General features: G+C 48.3%; 1 protein-coding gene across 3 annotated transcripts in view; it reads right to left on the bottom strand.

Annotated features, from left to right (window-relative positions):
- Positions 1 to 21875, bottom strand: part of SLC39A10 (solute carrier family 39 member 10) — a 69613-nt gene that overhangs the window by 10696 nt on the left and 37042 nt on the right. For all 3 annotated transcript variants that reach the window (XM_077319513.1, XM_077319514.1, XM_077319512.1), the window contains exons 2-5: positions 13112 to 14139; positions 10095 to 10302; positions 3472 to 3641; positions 1042 to 1266 (exon numbers count right to left, since the gene is read on the bottom strand). In XM_077319513.1, coding sequence (XP_077175628.1) covers positions 1042 to 1266; positions 3472 to 3641; positions 10095 to 10302; positions 13112 to 14131 — 1623 coding nt within the window. In that variant the 5' untranslated portion in view covers positions 14132 to 14139. The remainder of the gene's footprint in view (positions 1 to 1041; positions 1267 to 3471; positions 3642 to 10094; positions 10303 to 13111; positions 14140 to 21875) is intronic.

Below are 21875 nucleotides of genomic sequence, written 5' to 3'. Positions count from 1 at the left end.
TGGTGCTCTCCAGGGGCCGCCATGGCTGGGGCTCCCCCTTGGCGTGGCACTGCGCAGCTGCTGCTTGTAGCGCCCCCCAGCGGGCGGTGGGAAAGCAAGTGGAACAGGGACTCAGGCGGTGACGCCCCTCGGCAAAAGACTACCCCCCCCCCAGCCTCAGTAAAATTTGACCGGTCCCCAATGATAAAAAGGTTGTGGACCACTGGATTAGAGAATCTGGAATCAGAACCTCTCCGTCATTTGGAGATCGAAGCACTTGCGTTTTATACATACAAACATTCAGTGTGGGGTTGTTTTTCGCCCCCGGTTTCCTTTATTCCAGCAGCAGATGTGCAGATAGTCCAGTGATCAAGTAGCCGGAAGCTTCCCAGTTCTGGCTGCAGATCAAAGGAGCATCTTCAAAGGTGGACCGAGCGTTAGGCAAAATCGCAAGTTCAAATCAGATCAATTTGGCTTACAGGAAAACGCACGCTTTCCGCCTTCAAGAAACCGTCACACTGAGGCACTCTTTCTTTTAAAATTAATGACCCTTTCCACTTTGGAAAGAATATGTGCACGCGAAAGACAAACCAGCAGCCTCTTCTCACATTCGGTCCACCGCCCTAGGGGGTTGCCAGCTCCAGATTGGGAAAGGAACCCAGGGAGGACCGGGGTAAAGTGAGGTAAAGTGCCCCCTTCCAAAGCACCCGTTTTCTCCAGAAGAACACCTGATCTCTGCAATCTGGAGATGAACTGCAATTCTGGGGGGATTCAGAAGCACAAACCCCTACATCAGATCTATTCTGAAATCATACAGGCCTTATACACCCCGCTATTGGTTCCCTACACTGACCGGACTCATAACTACCTTCTGGAGGAAAGCAATGGCAAGCCCCCTCTGCTCATCTCCTGCCCAGTGTCCCTGGTTGCTCCTCGCTGCACACAATTATTATTAGCAACACTTATGGGTATATGTTGTTAACAGGCCGTTTTCAGGCTCCTCTCCTCCGAGGAAACTATTTGCGCCCCCACCTTGAGGAGGTGAGCCTCGCCAGAACGTACCCTCCGCTTGTTGTAGTGCTTGAACATCCTTAAGCAGTGCTCGATGATAAAGAGGAGGTAGATTCCGCCAAGCGCCACCAGGCCTTTCAGCACAGCGTCGTACTCTTCTAGGAAGCCCTGGCCTCCTGCTCCTCCTCCGTGCCCGTGGGAATGGCCGTGGGAATGCTGGTGGTCATGCGGATGGACCAGGACCTCGTGGTGACTGTGGTTGTGCACCCCTTGGGACTAAAGTCAAGAAAGAGAAAGACATTACGGGGGGGCTATTACTGATGTTAGTGCTGTTTCAATTTTATAGGTGATTGGAGCCTTGGGATTTTTATTTTATTTATTTATTTATATTTTGACTTGTATACCGCTGTTCTCAAAGACTCGCGGCGGTTTACAATAAAAGAATAAATATAAAAAATAAAACCACCCAGCCCACAAGTCCCCAGTGCATTAAAAGATGGCAGTTCTATGGAGTAGTATCTCTTCTCCCATGCCCAGAAGCAGTCAGAGTTCTTTCCATAGGAGCGAGGGCCTTGTTCTAATTCTAATTCTAGGGGATCCACTGATGATAACTCCGGGACCTCAGCCCGGCCTCAACCATACGCCTGGCGGGAGAGCTCCGTCTTACAGGCCCTGCGGAAAGCTGATAACTCCGGCAGGGCCCTTCGCTCTTTTTGTGATCTTGTCACTCTCCTGACCTGGATAGCCCAAGCCGGCCCAATCTTGCCAGATCTCAGAAGCTAAGCAGGGTCAGCCCTGGTGAGTCTTTCAATGGGAGACCACCAAGGGAGCCGAGGGGGCCTATGCAGAGGGGAGATCTGATCTGACCTGGCCTGGCCTGGATGGCCCAGGCAAGTCCAATAATAATATATAATAAATGAATCTTGAAAGCTGAGCAGGGATAGTGCTCAGACGGGGGACCCTGGAAAACCACCTGCATCTGTTCCTTACCATAAGTCCACTATGACTTAATGGAGGAATACTACCACAAATTCGGGGGGCTTTTTTGGAATTCCCAGAGTACCTCTGAGCAGGACGGCAGGAGGGGACGAGGCAGTGCTCAGCTCTTGTGGCTCTCTCTCTCATCTGCCCAGGGGAATGCAAATAAGCACTTTGGGGTCAGGAATGAATTTTCCTCCAGGTCAGATTGGCCCAGGGATACTGGTCTTGTGCTTTCCTCTAGGCATAGAGCAGGGGTATAGGTGGAGATGGGGGGGGGGGGAGGAGTTACAAATGTATTGCCTTGTTAGAAATTTCCATGACACCAGTTCAGGGTGGCTTATGGTTGACCCATCTTTCTCCTGGGAGCCTTTTCAACCATGGCCTTGTCCACTTTTCTAGAACACGGGGCAGGTGCACGTTGGGGCAGGGGACTCCAAAGAGCCACAGGGTTCATGTCAGAGATCCTCCTACGCCTCTCCAGGTCACCGAGGGAGTGTCACTGTCCTACATACTTCTAGAACAACGTCTAATTCTCAGTATAAGCTTTCATGTGCGTGCATGTATCTGAAGGACGAAGTGCACCACACGTACATACGAAAGCTGAGACCTAGAATGAACTTTGTTGGTCTTAAAGGAGCCACGAACTCAAAGCTTTGTCCTATTGCTTTAGACCATTCTTTCTCAACTTTTTTTACTGTTGAGAAACCCAAAACATTCTTCAGGCTTCAAGAAACCCCAGAAGTGGTGCCCCCACCCTCCAGGCTCATCACCGAGGGGGGTGGGGGCAGGTCATCATGCTCATATATAGTAATATTACTCAATAAATGTTTAACCGTTTTTTTAAAAGGAGCCACGGAACTCAAACTTTGTCCTACAGCTTCAGACCAACATGGCTGCCCACCTGGATAGGTTTGCACCTTCAAAGGGGAGCTGTGCTGGTCTGCAGCAGAACAGGTCGATTTGGTTCCAGGAGCACTGTAGAAAACAACACGATTTCCGGGGTAGGAGCTTTCGAGAGACAAAGCTCTCTTCATGAGATCGAGACCCCCACTGCTTCTTTCTGACCCAGAGGACTTTGACTCTTGAGGAGAGCTGATAGCCTGAGAATCTTGTTGGTCTTTAAGTTGTTCCTGGACTCGAAGCATACGTCCTCATGTACATGCCCAGCAGCAAGCATGTTGGCAAAGGCACATCAGTGGACATCTTTGGCATTAGTGTGCATGCTCCCAGGCAAGCCCAATCAACCTTGGAAGCTAAGCAGGGCTGACCCTGGCTAGTATTTGGACAGGAGGCCTCCAAGGCTTTGGGTGTCAGTTCCTCCGAGGAACACCAGGGGTCATGGCATCGAGGCACAGAATGACAACCACCCCTGAACATCCTGGACAAACCTCAGGTCCCCTGCCGACATGACAGACGCCATACGTTAAACAAATGAGCAGCGCTTAAGAAGCTTTGAAGGGGAGGACAGAGACAGGCGCATAGAGACGGAACAGGACTTACATGTGGCAACAGGTGAAGCAGCGCGTCTCCGCTCATGGTTCCTACCGCAAGCGCAACCAGGAAGGTGAGAAGGAATTTGAAGCAGCCTTGGTTAATGATAGGGATCAAGATCACCCCCAGCAAGGAGAGCAGGCTAATGACCGTGATAGAAATGATGCCGCAGATCCAGGCTGTGGAAGCAGAGGGACGACAAAACAGGTTCATCAGAAAGGCCGCCCTCGTCAGCGGGACGGTCTGAAGTCGGCAGCTGCTCCTCCACGGAGTCCCACCCGAAGGGCCAGAAAGAAATCCGCCCTTTGCTGAGCTTCACGCCTTGTAAATGGGCGAGTGAAATGGGAAACATGAAATATTCAACTGGCCAAGAAGGTGTTTTGGGGAGAAGGGGGTGTTTTTAAAGCTGCATGATTTGAGGGCAGCCAGCAAGGGCAATATCTAGAATTGAGTTCTTGCTCTGGGATCAATTAGGGCTATACCAGTTACAGCAGGGGTAGTCAACCTGTGGTCCTCCAGATGTCCACGGACTACAATTCCCATGAGCCCCTGCCAGCAAACGCTGGCAGGGGCTCATGGGAATTGTAGTCCGTGGACATCTGGAGGACCACAGGTTGACTACCCCTGAGTTACAGCACAGGAACCTCAGAAGAGCCCTGTTGGATCAGACCCACAGCCCGTCTACTCCAGCATCCTGTCTCACACAGGGGCCACCCAAGGGCAACAAGAGGGCACAGAGGCGGAGTGGTCCCCCTCAGTCAGCATAACTAGCAGCCACTGAAAAGACTTATCATCCATCAACCGAATCCCCTTTGGAAGATGTTTATTCCTGTGGCCATCACTGCATCCTCTGGCAAGGAATTCCACATTTTTAATTGCACCATGTATCAATTCCCTCTTCCACCGAGAACTTCTGGAATACCAGTGATAAAAATTCTGGGCACGTAACTAGAGCACCTTCTGACGCAACCATCGACGACGTTCAAAATACTTCCCCTATTTTGATCAGCACCCGCATTCACATGAGCCTCATGATCCAGATTGTAGCAGACGCTGCTTTCTTGACGGTCAAAAAGCACCCCAGTCAAAATCTGAAATGTGCGCCTGTTACAAGCTTTTCTCTGGTTTTTCTACCACTCAGGTGAAAAGCGGGATTAAAAAAAACCAGCTCTTCTATCTGATCAATAAGAAGGCTCTGCTTCAGAGCCCAGCTCAGAAGAACCACCTCCAGCTGTACAAACCCATTCAGATCCTGAGATCATGGGGAGAGGGGGCTAACGACAGGACCCCACAAAGCTCCATGGAGCAGGGTCCCATGAAGGGGCTGCTGTGGAACTCGAACGGGGCCCAGATCTTCACCATCTGAGATAAGCAAGGAGATGGACTTCCTGGGGAGGTCTGTGCCTCCCTCCACTGCACCCCAGAAAGGCTTGTAGCATGGGCCCAGTTTTGTGCAATCACCATTTTAACCTCGCTCCCCCATTGGTATGATATTTCTGTAAGTGAACAGCTTTTTAATAGGAAGACTACAGGAAGGAACGGTCAATCGCAGCCACTGTTTTTCAGCCTAAAACAAACAGTCGAGAGGAAGATTTCAGTGTAAGCAAACACACAATTCATTAAAGTGTCACCTACTCTGGGAAGTAGTTCTTTACACAAAGCATAAAAGGTTAACCCCCTACTTAGTGTAACAAGTTCTCATTACATCTGCTCTTTTGTCTCAAAATGTCACCTTTAGAGCTTTTTGAAAGAATAAAGCAGCAATTCACACACACTGCAACAACACAAATGTAGTTGAATAGGGAGAATGATGTCTAAAAACATGATTATAACACCTAACCGAGTGCAGATACTCTGCCACTAATTGTCCCTTGGGTGGCAGAGATTACTAGAAATCTGCAATGTCTTTTCCATCTACGACCACCTTTTCAGATGTTCTGAAAACAGGTAAAGAACTTTTGCAGTATCTTTTTGAGACGCATTTTATCTTCATTTTACTCTGTTTATATTTCTAACATTCTGATATTTCATTTATTTAAAATATTTATATGAAGAGTTGATTCTTATGTCGCTTTTCTCTACCAGAAAGAGTCTCAGAGGCTCTTTCTGGTAGAGTCTCCCCACAACAGACAACTTGTGAGGTAGAAGAAGAGTTGGTCCTTATATGCCACTTTTCTCTACCCGAAGGAGTCTCAAAGCGGCTTCCAGTCGCCTTCTCTTTCCTCTCCCCACAAGAGACACCCTTTGAGGGAGGGGAGGCTGAGAGAGCCCTGAGATTACTTAAGAAGAAGAGTTGGTTCTTATAAGCTGCTTTTCTCTACCCGAAGGAGTCTCAAAGCGGCTTCCAGTCACCTTCCCTTTCCTCTCCCCACAAGAGACACCCTGTGAGGGAGGGGAGGCTGAGAGAGCCCTGAGATTACTTAAGAAGAAGAGTTGGTTCTTCTATGCCGCTTTTCCCTTTCTTTCCCCACAATGGACACCCTTTGAGATAGGTGGGGCTGAGAGAGCTCTGAGAGAACTGCAACTGAGTCACCCAGCTGGCTGCATGTGGAAGAAGTGCAGAATCAAACCTGGCTCTCCAGATTAGAGTCTGCCACTCCTAACTACCACACTAAGCTGGCTCTCTTAAAGCAGCCCTGATTTCCACACAGCGTGTAGTTCTACCTACAATGCTATGACAGTTTTTAATATTTCATTCACAGCTACCATGTGAAACAGGATTCTTGGGGACATTTGAGGATCTGTTGCTAATAAATAAAACTGGGTATCTATAGCCAGGGTCCCCAATATGGTGCTTGTGGGCACCAGAGGGCTAACCAATCTCCTTTTTTCCCACCAACCACATATTTTTCAAAAGTGGACAAGGCCAGGTGGAGGAATTACCCAGCAAGGCTTCTCAGTGGCCATTAGAGATCCAATTGGCTGGTCCAATTTAAAGAAACGTGTTTTAACAGCAGCTAACAGCACAGAAGAAGAAGAGTTGGTTCTTATATGCCTCTTTTCTCTACCAGAAGGAGGCTCAAAGCGGCTTGCAATCGCCTTCCCTTTCCTCTCCCCACAACAGACACCCTGTGAGGGAGGTGAATCGAACCTGGCTTGCCAGATTAGAAGTCCACACTCCTAACCACTACACCAAGCTGGCTCTGGTTTTATTCTCTTCCCCAGTGTTTTTTGTTTTTAACTACCCATCTTCTCCTTAGCATGTAGGCTTCCTCTGTGTCTGTGTGGATGCACCACCCACAATTTCTAAAAATTTGTGTTGATGCCCTCCAATCTGAGGATTCCAAAGGGGCCCACAAGCTCAGAAAGGTTAGGGACCCCTGGTCCCTAGAAGCCAATTCATTTCTGTGGCAAATCTGCTGGTGGAATTTTATTGTCCATCACCTCCTCCTGACTACTCCACCAGAGCAGGACTGAGCAGTACTGCACAAAAGGGGAGAGTGGTGGGATGTGTCTGAGGAACCAGCAGCAGGAGAGCAACCCCTCCACACACACAGAGACACACAAAATTGCCTTGTTTCCTGAGGAAGCCTGGAGCAGAAAGCGTCAGGAAGACAGGCTTAAAGTATTAGGTGTTTGGCCAATGTGCTGGCAACTGAACAGCTAGCACCTTGGCGTAACAAACAGCCCCGAGGTCAGTTCTGCAGCTGCTTATTTATATCCTGCTTTTCACTAAACAAAGGAGTCACTAAGCCAGTTTGGTATAGTGGTTAGGAGTGCAGACTTCTAATCTGGAAAGCCAGGTTTGATTCCCCACTCCTCCTTCATGCAGCCAGCTGGGTGACCTTGGGCTCACCACAGCACTGATAAAGCTGTTCTGACCAAGCAGTAATATCAGAAGCCGCTTTGAGACTCCTTTGGGTAGAGAAATAATGGCATATAAGAACCAACTCTTCTCCGTCTCCTTCTCCTCCTCCTCCTCCTCCTCCTGTGCGAAAGCAACCCTAAGGGAAGTGTGACTGGCTCAAGGTTACCCAGCTGGCTCCATGTGGAGGAGGACTGGAGAATCAAACCCAGTTCTCCAATTTAGAATCCACTGCTTTTGTTCCGAAACCCTGGCATAATGGCCAATCTTAAGCATCTCATTCTAAAGCATCTTTGTATAAAAGCATTTCATGTTCACAAAGCATAACAGGAAATCCACTGGCTAAACCATGCAGCCCAAGGACAAGGCAGCATGCAGAAAGCCAGAGGCAATGGAAGGGAAGCTGGGGCCCCGAGGCCTAGGAGGGAAGGAGGGAATAAAGGAGGCGGGACCTGATGTGGGGGGTCCAGAGAGAAGAACCAGGCAAGGCTGCACATGAGGCATATGCAACAGAGACTGGTGCAACGTGGGTTCCGAACCCCAAACCTGGGGCAAAAGCCACGAGCTACGAAACAAACTGGAAGGCCTTTCTGAGTTTGTGCTTAGAACTCCACTTCCACCAAGCGAGCAGACAGGCCTGCAGCCCGTTTCACTTAAGCTGCAAAATTAGGTCACTTAATATGTTAAAGGTCTTCCAGATTACTTATTCATCAATTCCCTCCCTCATTATCTCGGCAGAAAAATGCTTCTTTTTAAAAAGAAGCGCTCATCTGTGGAAACTTTCTAATTAACTTGGTTCAAAGGCATATAGGCGACTGGAGCTTGAAGGGGGGGGGAGGGTTCTTTTTTTTTTTTTTAAGGCACCATTTCCACATTTTAATTGGCAGAAAAACGCTTAGCAGCCTTTTCAGAATCTCTCCTGGCAATTAAACCGGGGGGTCAGTTCTGACTCGAGCAGGGCTACCCCGTGAAACAAAACGATTTGCTACTGCATGCAGCACGCAGAGTTATTTGGTTTACGGAATCCCTCCACAAACTTAATGAGGGTGGCGGCTTGTGCCGCGCACACACAAAAAGTCAGCCTTTCTTAACGATGCTGCGGTCATTAAAAATAATTACCACCGGGCCACCCTGCCCCAACCATCATTAGCATCTATCAGGACCCTCCTTAATTTGGGCTTCGTTTCTGACAACGCTAATAAGCGCTAGCAAAACGACTCATCGATATTTGCCTTCAGCGACGGTATCACTTCCGAAATAAGGGCAATACCCTCCAAGCCACCTCCACCCCCCCCCCCGATAAGGTCACAGCTCCTGCACTGGCAGCAACACACCTGCCACCACCTGTGCGGAAGGCACCACCAAGTTCTAATTCAACCCACTCCCTTATTCCATTACAAGAGCCAGTTTGGTGTAGTGGTTAGGAGTGCGGACTTCTAATCTGGCTCGATTCTAATCTGGCTCAATCGGGTTCGATTCTGCACTCCCCCACATGCAGCCAGCTGGGTGATCTTGGGCTCGCCACGGCACTGATAAAACTGTTCTGACCAAGCAGTGATATCAGGGCTCTCTCAGCCGCCCCCACCCCACAGGGTGTCTGTTGTGGGGAGAGGAAAGGGAAGGCAACTGTAAGCCGCCTTGAGCCTCCTTCAGGTAGAGAAAAGCGGCATGTAAGAACCAACTTGTCGTCTTCTTCTTCTTTTAATGCAGAAGTGCAAAAGCTGTGGGGGTCAGGGGCCGATGGGCAGACAGGTCCCATTGTTGAGAATAGCTGCCGCCGCCATGTGACAGTCAGGAGAGAGCTGAGCAGGAGTGTCCTGCAGGGTAGCGATCCCCAACCTGTGGGCCACGGACCACATGTGGTCCTTCGACTAATTGGAGGTGGGCCCCGAAGGACGCCTTTTCCCCCACCCCCCGGCCCTTTACTTCATCCCCCCCAGCCCTTTACAACACACTTCATTGTTGTGGCGTGTCTGTATCTTATTTTGAAGGGATGTTTAAACATTACCATAGCGATCAGAGAGCGTTAGGGCAGTGGTTGAGAGTAGAGGAGTAAACTACCCCCCCACCGGGCCTCAGTAAAAGGTGTTGAGTGGTCCCCTGTAAGTGGTCCCCGGTGATAAAAGAGCCACTTTGGTGTAGTGGTTAGGAGTGTGGACTTCTAATCTGGCATGCCAGGTTCGATTCTGCACTCCCCCACATATAACCAGCTGGGTGACCTTGGGCTCGCCACGGCACTGATAAAACTGTTTTGACCAAGCAGTAATATCAGGGCTCTCTCAGCCTCACCCCCCTCACAGGGTGTCTGTTGTGGGGAGAGGAATGGGAAGGCGACTGTTAGCCGCTTTGAGACTCCTTCGGGTAGAGAAAAGCAGCATAAAAGAACCAACTCTTCTTCTTCTTCTTCTTCTTCTTAAAAAGGTTGGGGACAACTGCTGCAGGGGAACTCGTAGATCCATAATCCCAAAGAGCTAGCTCTAGGCCCGTGCAAGTCCTGTATACCCAAGAGCACCAGCAGCCATGAAAAAGACTCATGAAGTGCTGCTCTTAAAAACTGTAGTCAGCTGATAATCCTCCTTGGGTAGGGGCTGGGGCTCAGAGGCAGAACCTCTGCTTGGTATGCAGGATGTCCCGGGTTCAATCCCTGGCATCTCCCGCTAACGAGGAGGGGAAAAGTGTTAACATTTAAGCGAGATGGCAAATTCCCGCACTGAATATTTGCTTGCTGATACACGAGTGCATGAATAAGGCAAAAAGAAAAGCAACAAACAAACCATTCTGGCAAGATGCTCTGAGGAAACGCTTAGCCCTCACGCTTAGCCCTCACCTGACGCGCCCGTTTTATCCATCCGCTCGAGCGAGGCGTTCTTCCCTCGGCCCAGGTCTTCTATCACGAGATCGTCGTCGTGTTTGATGCAAAGCCTCCGGTCGATCTGGTACAGCAACGCGGGACACAGGTATGTAAACAAACTGTGGGAAATCGGGGAATTGGGGCGAAGACCGTAATGGCTCAGCAGCTGGGTGATGTTGAGACACTGCAGACAGGACAGGAAAGAGGCAATGACATACGCATTCAAAAGCCACCACACGTTAAAAGACATGTTCTGACCTGGCAGGCCGCGCTGGTCTTGCAAACCCTGCAGAAACCAAGCAAGTCCTACAGGGTCCAGGTATCGTCCACGGTGTGGGGGCCATCAGTGAGAAGGCCCTTCTTGTGGCAACTGTAAGCCATTCCAAGAAATGAAGATCAGAAATGGGAGACGAGGACTCCAGGTGAGGGGCCGTGGCTCAGTGGAGGAGCATCTGCTTCGAGTGCAGAAGTTCCCAGATCTGATCCCTGGCATCTCTGTTTTGAGGATCAGGTGATGTGAAAGACCTCGACCTGAGACCCTGGAGAGCTGCTGCCAGCCTGATTTGGCAATATTTCAATGGGAGGCAACTTCATGTGTTTATGTGTGCATGATCTCATTTTAGCTGTGACATTTTAAAGTCTTTTAATGGGAGTTTTAATGGGGTTTTAAGACACTGTAACCCGCCACGAGCCATTTGGGAGTGGCGGGAAATAAATCTTAATAATAATAATAATAATAATAATAATAATAATAATAATAATAATAATAATAATAATAATAATAATAATAATAATAATAATTTTTCCCCCTCTCCTCCTCTTCATTTGATCATTTTCAACCCAAAACATAATCTAGACTTAAAATGAACTGGGCATACTGGGTACTGCTGGAGGACTTGAGCCAACTGAATACAGAGTACTCCTCCTGGCCAGCGTGATGTCGCGGTTAATACTGGTGGCCTCTAATATCGCACGCTGGGTTTGATTCCCCGTTCCTCCCCATGCAGCCAAGCCGGGTGGCCTTGAGCCGGTCACAGTTCCCTTAGGGTTGCTTTCGCCCAGCAGTCCTGTCGGAGCTCTCTCCGCCTCCCTTACCTCATAGGGTGTCTGCTGTAGGGAAGGGAAGGTGACTGTAAGCAGCTCTAGGACTCCTCTGGGTAGTGAAAAGCGGGGGATAAAAACCAACTCTTCTTCTTCTTTTCCCTACCTGGTGGAAAGAAGCCAAATGACTTCCCAATAGGGAAGGGGAATCCCTCCCATTGAAAATAACATTCAGGTGAGCTTCACATTTCCAGTCCACCATTTCCAGTCCAGAGCCAGGTGTCGCCCATTTAACCTCCAACGGTAAAAAGACCGTCACTTTCTTGTCAGCAGAACCATAGTTCTCTGGCCAGTCTAGGGGGCAAGATGGGAGTTGGGATCTCCCATACAGTGGCCATGTGCTCCATTGGTTGGCCCAAGCCTCTTGGAAGTGCAACACAGCAAACGCCAGGCCCCTTCAACTTGGAGCTGTTGGGCAACGATGGGGGGGGGGCGGGGGACACACACAGGATCAGTGCAGAAATCTCACCATATTTCACAGGTGCTCAAAGCAACCCTGGAAACAGTGGGTGTGTCTGGAAAACTCTCCACCACCACTACCGCCAACTTCAAGATGGCTTCAGTGTTCCCCCACTGCACCTTGGAGACACCTTTCGCACCTCGAGAAGGGAGCCCCGACAGAGAAGTTGGTTCTCACATGCCGCTTTTCTCTGGCAGAAGGAGTCTCAAAGCGGCTTACATTCACCTTCCCTTTCCTCTCCCTGTGAGTTGGGTGAGGCTGGGAGAGCCCTGCGATTACTGAAGAAGAACAAGAGTTGGTTCTTATATGCAGCTTTTCCCTACCCGAAGGAGCCTCAAAGTGGCTTACAGTCGCCTTCCCTTTCCTCTCCCCACAACCCTGTGAGGGAGGTGAGGCTGAGAGAGCCCTAATATTCCTGCTCAGTCAAAACAGCTTTATCAGCACCGTGGCGAGCCCAAGGTCACCCAGCTGGCTGCATGTGGGGGAGTGCGGAATCGAACCCTGCTCGCCAGATTAGAAGTCTGATAACCACTACACCTAGCTGGCTCTCAGAGGGCAGCAGTGTTCGGAGGGCAGCAGTGCCCACAGCTCTCTAAGCAGCTCCTAAACCAAGCTTGACACTTGAGGCTGAAACCCACCACCTTCCACTGAGGGGGGGGGGGCACAGCCTGAGAAGTTACAGACTTTGGCTGGCCACTAACAACAGCCAAAATCTGTGAATACCTGAAAGCAGGTTACCCCTCAAGATGGCTGGACAGACGAAAAGTGTTACTCCTCCACTACAATTTTACTTCCCCCATCATCTGGGGAGCTCAGAGCAGCATACTTGGTTCTTTCGTCCTCACTGAACAGAGAGAGGTGTTGATAAAGAGAAATAACTCAAAAGGTCTACAACTCAATTAAACAATTTTGTGTAGGACCAGGACAATTCCTACTGTTTTATACTCCACACAAGTACAGTCTGGGACTGTTATGATAATAACGAAGCATAAAAGTTAAAAGCCTAGGCAAATTTCCATTAGCCCACTTTCCCACGTCTATCATTCAGTTGTCTCTGAATGTCTCTTGCCTGGATGGTCCAGATTAGCCTGTTCCCATCAGTACTTGGACGCCAAGCACGGTCAGCCCTGGTTAGTGCTCAGATGCAAGGTCACCAAGGAAGTCCGGGGTTGCTATGCAGAGGCAAACCAATGTCAAACCAATCATTACTTGCCTGGATGGCTCAGGCTAGCCTGGTATTGGCCTGGTCAGTATTTGGATAGAGAGCTACCAAGGAAGCCCACGGTTCCTACACAGAGGCAGGCAGTGGCTAACCAACCCCCTCTGAACATCTCTTGCCTTCAAAGCCCTGCGGGATCGCCATTCATCCACTGAGGCGTGACAGTAGCAACACTAAAGGCCTGCAGGGTCCTGCCGGCATCATGACACTGACCTCTTCGTGATGATGTTCCTCTTCATTATGGTCCTTGTGAGTCTGTGCAGAAAAAATATCTTGCTTTTCCACGCTGATCTGCTTGTGGGGAGCTTCCCGCTTTCTGGCATGGTGGTGCCCATCTCCGCTGGACGGACTGGGATCCTGATGCCCCTGAGCAGCCGCGTGGTCATTAGTGCAGTCTTGAAGCGGCGGGTGCGAGGCGGACGCATGGTGCGCGTTGCCGTGCTTGTGAACACGGTTGTGCTCGGAGCGCTCGTGGGAGTTGCGGTCCATAGCGGCAGCTTGCGTGGTGTCTATCAACGCATTGCCGCTCTTTTTCTTGTCTTTAGGCTTCCTGGGTTTACAGGGCTTTTTCTCAGAGTGTTCTTGAGTAGTGTTGGTTTCCGTGGAAGGCTCGTGGCCAGACTCCCCATGGTCGTTGGCCCTCGCGGAATCGTTGTGCGTGTGATGGCTGCCGTTATGGCCAAGATGGCGGTGCGGGTGGTGGTGGTGGTGCCCGTGGTGCCTGAGGTTATGGTCATGAGCGTGTTTGCCATCGGGTTTCAAAGAGGACTCGGTGACCTCTTTGTCGGGGTCACACTTCTGGGACCTTCTGCCAGGCCTGTCACTGACAGTCTGGTTTTCTGAACCTGAGTGACTATGAGAGTGAGGATGGTTGTGAGCGTGTGAGTGCCTTCCTTCTTGCACCTCAATGAGGTCCAAATGAGACACGTAATCATGGCCAACGTCCTCGTGGTTGATCTCCACGACTTTCACTTCCCCGAGGCCAAGGCTTGTCAGCAATTTCTCCAGACCCCAAAACGACAATTTCCCATTGTCACTGTAGCGGTCAAAGAGTTTTTCGATGTAGTATTTCTGCGCATCTTCGGCTTCCTTGTTTGGGGTGGACTCCGAGATCTGGTCGTCGTCGTCGTCGTGATGGTGGTTGTGTCCGTCTCCGTGGCAGTGGTTGCATTGGTGAAAGACAAATGTCAGCAAACAAATGAAGCAAAATTGCGTGTGCACGTGCACCTTCATTTCGGTTTCTGCAAGGAAAGGGGAGAAAAGTCATCTCGAGAGAGCCTCCAAATATTTCGGAACATGCATTCATTTGGTTAGCTTCTTGACATACAACCAAGCAGCAACTTCCCTTATAAATCACGGGTTATCAACTTAACAGTAGAACTTGGGATGATAGTTTGTTGGGAAGAGAAGTGTCCAGTGCTTGTTGTTAAGCAAACCACAGCGGCTTATAGACCATCAAAGGCATTGCAACACAAGCTTTTGTGGGTCAGAACCTGCTTTTGTAATTGCATCAAGGTTTTTTTGCGCACAAAAAACAGCACCACAATGTATTTTCTAGTCTTTAAAGGGTCATGAGTTGTGTCTTTTATGACTAACCAAAGTAACTCCTTTGGAGTTTATTGGCTAATTCCAAGGAACCAGTTACAAGGAATAATTGAGCTGAGAATAAACATTCAGGCTCAACCATCCAGCCTGTTTAACAATGGGAAAGGAACTGAGGCATAAAGTCTATCTACAGAACACTGGCCAGCCACCAATTTCTTTGATGGTACCTATACGGATTCAAATAAAAGCCTTATGACAAGTAAGAAAGGGGGAAGAAATCCTGTTTTATTTAATTAAAAGGTCTTATGATCAAAGAGGATTCCACCCCCCCCCTTCTGTAACAGTAGGACATAAAAGTGAGTCATGGTTTCTTAACCAATGCTCATTCATTAGAACACTGCACAACTCAGGAAGAAGCACAGTGATTTCAATTTTCCCTAAGTCAGGATCACCCCAAGCCTAGCCTGAACTCATCAGATCTCAGAAACAAAACCGGATTGGCCCTGGCTAGGATTTGGATGGGAGACCACCCAAAAAGTTCAGGGTTGCTACGCAGAGGCAGGCAATGGCAAACCACCCTCTGAACATCTTGTCTTGAAAACCCCTCAGGGTCACCATAATCCAGCTGTAACTTGATGACACTTAATTACTGCCCTGTCCTGAATGGCCCAGGCTAGCCTGGTATTGTCAGAGCTTGGAAAGTAAGCAGAGTTGAAAGTGGCTAGTATTTGGACGGAAGACCACTAAGGAAGTCCAAAGGGGCTGCACAGAGGCAGGCAATGGCAGAAGCTCCCTGAATGTCTCTTACCTTGAAAGCCTCATGGGGTAACTATGAGCCAAGTGTGGCTTGGCTGCAAGGAGAAAAGAAAATCTCACAGACACCAATAATATGATAAACTCAAGCCAGAGACATCCATACTCACTGCTGAAAGCACGCACTCTCGATCAAAACTCTGAACAGAACTGGCTTTCTTCTTCTTCCAGACTCAAGACTTACCTGCTCGGTTTTTATAAACACGGAATGACGTTCCACTAACCTCGTTGAGGTTACAGACTGCCAACATGTCAAAACTGGGAAGAATTCAAGTGAGGAAGTCAGCGGTGCTGACAAAAAGGGTTCTGTTCATTTGAAAGATTTTGTCAAGCCACCACGTAACCCGACATCGTTGACAGAGCTCCAGAACAAGTAACTAATTATTTCATAACATATTACCTGCCTTGTGGTCTTAGGCACAATTCAATTTTTTTAAAAAAACAACATTCCTCACAGAGGAAAGAAAGGGCACAACATCTGAATGACCCCAGAAGTTAAGCCACAAGGAAATTCCAGGAACTCATGAGATATGGATGCAACCTGAAAGATACTCGACCTTTTATTCACTTACCACATTCCCTCCTAAGGAACAGTGAACACACACTGCCTTATATTGAAGAAGAAGAGGAAGAAGAAGAGGGAGAGGAAGAGTTGGTGTTTATATGCTGCTTTTCCCTCCCCGAAGGAGTCTCAAAGCGGCCTACAATCGCCTTCCCTTTCCTCTCCCCACAACAGACACCCTGTGAAGTGGGCGAGGCTGAGGGCCCTGATATTCCTGCTCGGTCAGAACAGCTTTATCAGTGCTGTGGCGAGCCCAAGGTCACCCAGCTGGCTGCATGTGGTGGGTCACAGAATCAAACCCAGCTCGCCAGATTAGAAGTCCGCACTCCTAACCACTACACCAAGCTGGCTCTCTACAGAATCAGAGCCTTAGCCCATCAATGTCAGTATTGTCTACGCAGACTGGTAGCAGTTCCCCAGGGTCTCAGGCAGGGGTCTTTTCCATCACCTAACTGGAGCTGCTGGGGATTGATCCTGGACCTTCTGCATGCCAAGCAGATGTTCTGCCTCTGAGCCACAGCCCCTCAGTGTTCTTGCTCCAGAACTGGAATTGGGCTGAAGACAGTAATGGGGCAAATCCCTGCCTCAGGAGACTTTTGAGTCTTCTAGCCCAAGCCCACTTCACAGGCTTCCATCACACTGGCACTCTTCATGCTTGGTGCTACCGTAAGTCTGTACATTGCCTTCAATGTGCTCCTTGCACCCAAAGGCACCATACAGGTCTCATGCATGCTTATGTGTGTGCATAAAATTAATAACACACCCACTCTTTAGCACATTAATGCAGTCCCACAGATCTATACAAGCTTGGAGCATCCATACATGCAGAACGTTCTCCCTATCCTCTAGGGTAGCGATCCCCAACCTGTGGGCCGTGGACCACATGTGGTCCTTCGACTAATTGGAGGTGGGCCCCGAAGGACGCCTTCTCCCCCCCCCCCCGGCCCTTTACAACATACTTCATTGTTGTGGCGTGTCTGTATCTTATTCTGAATGGATGTTTAAACATTACCATAGCGATCAGAGAGCGTTAGGGCAGTGGTTGAGAGTAGAGGAGTAAACTACCCCCCCCCACCGGGCTTTAGTAAAAGGAGTTGAGTGGTCCCCGGCATTGAGCGGTCCCTGGCATTGAGCAGTCCCCGGTGATAAAAAGGTTGGGGACCACTGCTCTAGGGCTTCCCCAATCATTTTGTTGAGGAAGCAGATCTGCATGCACATTCTTCTGATGAACGGGGCAAAGTACCAAAGTACACCAGAGCTACATACACACCCAGTAGAGAGCATACAAAAGTCTGGACTGAAGTGCAGACCTCAAAGCCTTCATTAAAGACAAGCCCATCACTGGCTACTAGACAGGGTGACTAAAGGGAATCTCCACATCCAAGAGACACTAAAAACTCTGAAACCCCAAACTAGCAAGCACCATCTTGGAAAGGCCCTGTGCCCTCTTAGTTGGTCTACTACCTATACAGCAGATGTGCTACCATGGAGCGACGGCCCATCCCTCGAGGACAACTGGTTGGCGGCCATGTGAGACAGGATGTCGGACTCAATGACTGGGTCCGACACGCTTAGCGTTAGAGAATCTCAAGACAGCAACACAAATCTGCAGAGTGCTGAATCAAACGCTATCAATACCAAAATCACGACTCTCCTTTCCCCACATGCTTCTCTCCACAAGGCGAGGCTGGATGCTGACACGGGAATCGCAAACCCTTGCCTTACTAGGTTTGCCAGGCCTCTACCATTCAGAGTAGCCGCAGGAGAAAAATAACAATTAAAAAGTCATGTGATCATTGATGTCGTTCTGTCACTGATGTCATTCTGTCGCAAAGGACGGCTCTCTAGGAATTGCTGGAAACCATAGAACTGCCAGTTATGTCACGCCCACCCCATATCCCTGCCCCCTAGACCTCCTGCTAGTTGCCACTCTACTTCTTTCCCATCCCTACCTTGCTGTTCTGTGCTTTCTAGCACTAAGGCACTCACTGCAAGGCAAGGAACAGTATTTGTGACAGCAGGGGAAAGGAATTCACTGCCACCCTAGGAGGTGGTGGCAGCAATCAGCATAGACAGCTTCAAGAGGGGGTTGGATAAACATCTGGAGCTAAGGTCTATCAGTGGCTATTAACCATAAGGTATAATTGGATCATGCTGTCTGAGACAGTGATGCTCTGTATTCATGATGCTTGAGGAGGCCACAGTGGGAAGGTTTCTGGAGTTCTGGCCATGCTGGTGGACCTTCTGATGGCCCCTGGGATTTGGTCACTGTGTAACATGGAGTTTTGGACTGGATGGCCACTGGCCTGATCCAACATGGCTTCTCTTATGTTCTTATGATGAACGATGAAACTGAGTCTATGGATGAAATAGGAAATAGCAGAGGTTCTCCCATGATGGCCTATAGTGTTGCCAAGCAGTGTAAATGCAACTCAGACTTACAATATCTTTGAGAGACACTATCTCTTCACAGTGAAGCCATTTTAGCCATTACCGAAGCCTTGCCTGTTACGAGCAGCTTCCTCCTTCTTCCCTATACGGATGAACTCTCTCACAAAGTATGAGTTCAAAGCAGCCCATGTGACCTGCGTTAAAAATGTTCCTTATCCAGATCTGACTCTGATTCTAACCCTTCCTGCTGGCTCATGATCAGTTTTCATGTGACTTCCACATACATCAGAACTGAACTGTACTTGGAAATGTAATCATGCATCTCTAATTTTAGAGTGTACCTCTTCTTTATGAGGCATTTTGTTTTAGACGTGCTACTTATTGATTGTTCCCTTCTGTTGAACTGAGTCTACTGCCAATCCGCATGCATCACTATTTTCTTTTTAAAGGTCAGAATGTACCAACACAAATGCCCTAATAATATTAATTTGCCCTGACCTGGACAGCCTAGACTAACCTGATCTTGACATATCTCAGAAATGAAACTGGATCAGTCCTGGTTAATATTTGGATGGTGACCCCCAAGGAAATCCAGAATTGCACCCCAAAGGCAGGCAATAGCAAATCACCTCTGAACAGCTCTTGGCTTGAAAACCTCATGGATTCTTTCCCACCTAAAGAAAGCCTTCCAAGTGACATTGTACAATTGGACCACAGAATTCCAATGCAAAGCCAGAAGGGTTCTGGTGACCTCTCCTGAGTAACCCTCCTTTGTGAGGGATGGCTTTTCAATTTCCAGACAGTCTCATCCAAGATGGATTTGGGTGCCAGATTGGTCCCTGAAGATGATCCGGAATGGAAGGTAAGATCCATTCACTACTGCATCCTAGTCATAGGAATCATCTCACCACGTCTCTGTAATGCCCAATAAATCATCTCTCTCAGTATGCATGATTTGGATGTTTCTATATAGGCACCTGAAGAGCCTCTTGTGGCGCAGAGTGGTAAGGCAGCGACATGCTGTCTGAAGCTGTCTGCCCATGAGGTTGGGAGTTCGATCCCAGCAGCCAGCTCAAGGTTGACTCAACCTTCCATCCTTCCGAGGTCGGTAAAATGAGTACCCAGCTTGCTGGGGGGTAAACGGTAATGACTGGGGAAGGCACTGGCAAACTACCCTGTATTGAGTCTGCCAAGAAAACGCTAGAGGGCGTCACCCCAAGGGTCAGACATGACCCGGTGCTTGTACAGGGGATACCTTTACCTTTTTTTTATATAGGTACCTGAAGCCTCTTACTCTTGGTTCCATTTGACCTGTCCTACCAAGGTGGGCCACTGCTCTTTGCTCTCCTACATTAGAATCCCTATATTGGACATCTCCTTCCCCTTCTTTTGAAACCGGATCCAATGCTGGCAGTAAAAGATAGAACTCAGTCACACAAAAATACTGCAGCTCAGGGGTTTACAAACATTTTGGAGCCACTGCCCACTTATAGGTCCTATAAACCTATTCCTGGTGCTGCCTACTCTACCCTATAAGAAGCACTATTCATATTGTTGTTGTTTTATGAAGTAACTGCATACACACTGACTGTTGGAAGCCACCCAGAGCCAACTAGAAAGGGCAGTAAACAAAAAAACAAAAGAAATAAAAAGCAGGGCCAACGTTTTTGTGATTCGCCATCATTCACTGCCAACATCTGATTACAAAAAAACTCAGCAATAGCCTACACAAGTCACACAGTGTCATCATTGCAATTCACCAAGCTTGATCTAGATTTTAATGCTAATTTAATAATGCTGCTTGTGTTATATTTTATCTAGATAGAGGCAATGTTATGGTGGAATCCGCCCAGAATCATGTGAGACAGGGTGGAAAATAAGTTGAATAAATGAAGGAGAAGGAGGAGGAGGAGGAGGAGGAGGAGGAGGAGGAGAATTATTATTGTTATTATTAAAACTTGTATTCACCCAACAATGCTGGGTGCTTAGAATGATGATTTTGAACACCTGCTGTTTTGTGCTGAAGTTCATTGGCTGCCAAAAGTCAACTCTGTGACATGCTTTTGACATGAAGAGTGCCAAGAGATAGCGCTTATTTATCAGAACTATTTTTCAAAGTCCCATGAAATGAATTTACAGTTGCAAGGAAACGAGTGCTCCCCCTAAGGTCAAATCTGTTACGCCTGTATTTATATAAAAGTTAACTTGTCTAGCGCACTACAGGCTGTTGTGAGAGACACCCAACTCTGAGCTTGTCTGAGCTAGAAAAGGCTACAAGATAATGACCTCTTTTTGTGATCATTCAGATATGGTTCGTAAAAATATGCCCGAGTGATTTGAGGATCTTCCTTTTAATGGAAATTCCAGACTGGGAGATAAAATCCATTTTCATAGACGGAAGAAGGGAGCTACAAAATGAGACTGAGTTGAAACGGAAGTTAAATGGTACGAAGAGTTTGGATTGCAAAGGGAAATTTCTGATCGCTATCCAGCATGATGGACAGCAGCCAAGAAGCTCTTTGTTGTATCCTGACATCATATTTCATGGGCAAAGAAACTGACTTCAGATTACTAAATGTGGTGATTTAAAGAATCTGTTTAAGATTACACGTTTTAATTCAATTTACCCTGGGAGTTACCCTAGTCAATTTCTTGGAAGGGACTTCATGGGTCATCTAGTCCAACCCCCTGCACCATGCAGGACACTCACAACCTTATCGCTCATCCACTGTAACCTGCCACCCCCTTAAGCCTTCACGGAATCAGCCTCTCCATCATTTTCTTTATAAAGGTTTGCCTACGATTATTTACTTTTGCTGAAAATATGCCCACTCTTTCTCTCCAATATTTAAATTTATTTACCATAATTTTCCCCCTTCAAGGATCGCTGCCTTGTTGTGGCAAGGGGGCTTGCGTAGTTCAGTGAAGCTATGAGCTATGCCGTGCAGGGCCACCCAAGACGGACAGGTCATAGCTGAGAGCTCTGACAAAAGGTGATCCACTGGAGAAGGCAATGGCAAACCACTCCAGTATCTTTGCCATGAAAACTCTATGGACAGTTCCAATAGGCATAACGATATGACGCTGGAAGATGAGCCCCTCAGGTCGGAAGGTGTCCAATATGCTACTGGGGATGAGCAGACGGCTAGTACGAGTAGCGCCAGAATGAATGAAGCGGCTGGGCCAAAGCCGAAAGGACGCTCAGTTGTGGAAGTAACTGGTGGCGAAAAGACAGTCCGATGCTGTAAAGATTTTTATTCCATAGGAACCTGGAACGTCAGATCCATGAATCAAGGCAAGCTGGACGTGGTTAAACAAGAAATGAGAAGACTGAACATCGACATTTTAGGAATCAGTGAACTAAAATGGACAGGAATGGGTGAATTTAATTCAGATGACCATCAGGTATACTACTGTGGACAAGAATCTCGCAGAAGAAATGGAGTAGCATTCATAATCAATAAGAGAGTAGGAAAAGCAGTCTTGGGATACAATCCCCAAAATGACAGAATGATCTCAGTTCGAATCCAAGGCAAACCATTCAACATCACAGTGATCCAGGTCTACGCCCCAACCACTGCTGCTGAAGAGGATGAAGTTGATCAGTTCTATGAAGCCCTACAACACCTTCTAGAAGCAACGCCCAAAAATGATGTGCTTATCATC

This window comes from Paroedura picta, chromosome 2 (genome assembly GCF_049243985.1).
Source record: "Paroedura picta isolate Pp20150507F chromosome 2, Ppicta_v3.0, whole genome shotgun sequence".
NCBI classification, from domain to species: domain Eukaryota; kingdom Metazoa; phylum Chordata; class Lepidosauria; order Squamata; family Gekkonidae; genus Paroedura; species Paroedura picta.
Note: the sequence above shows the minus strand (reverse complement) of the source record. Positions and strands in the feature narration are given on the sequence as shown.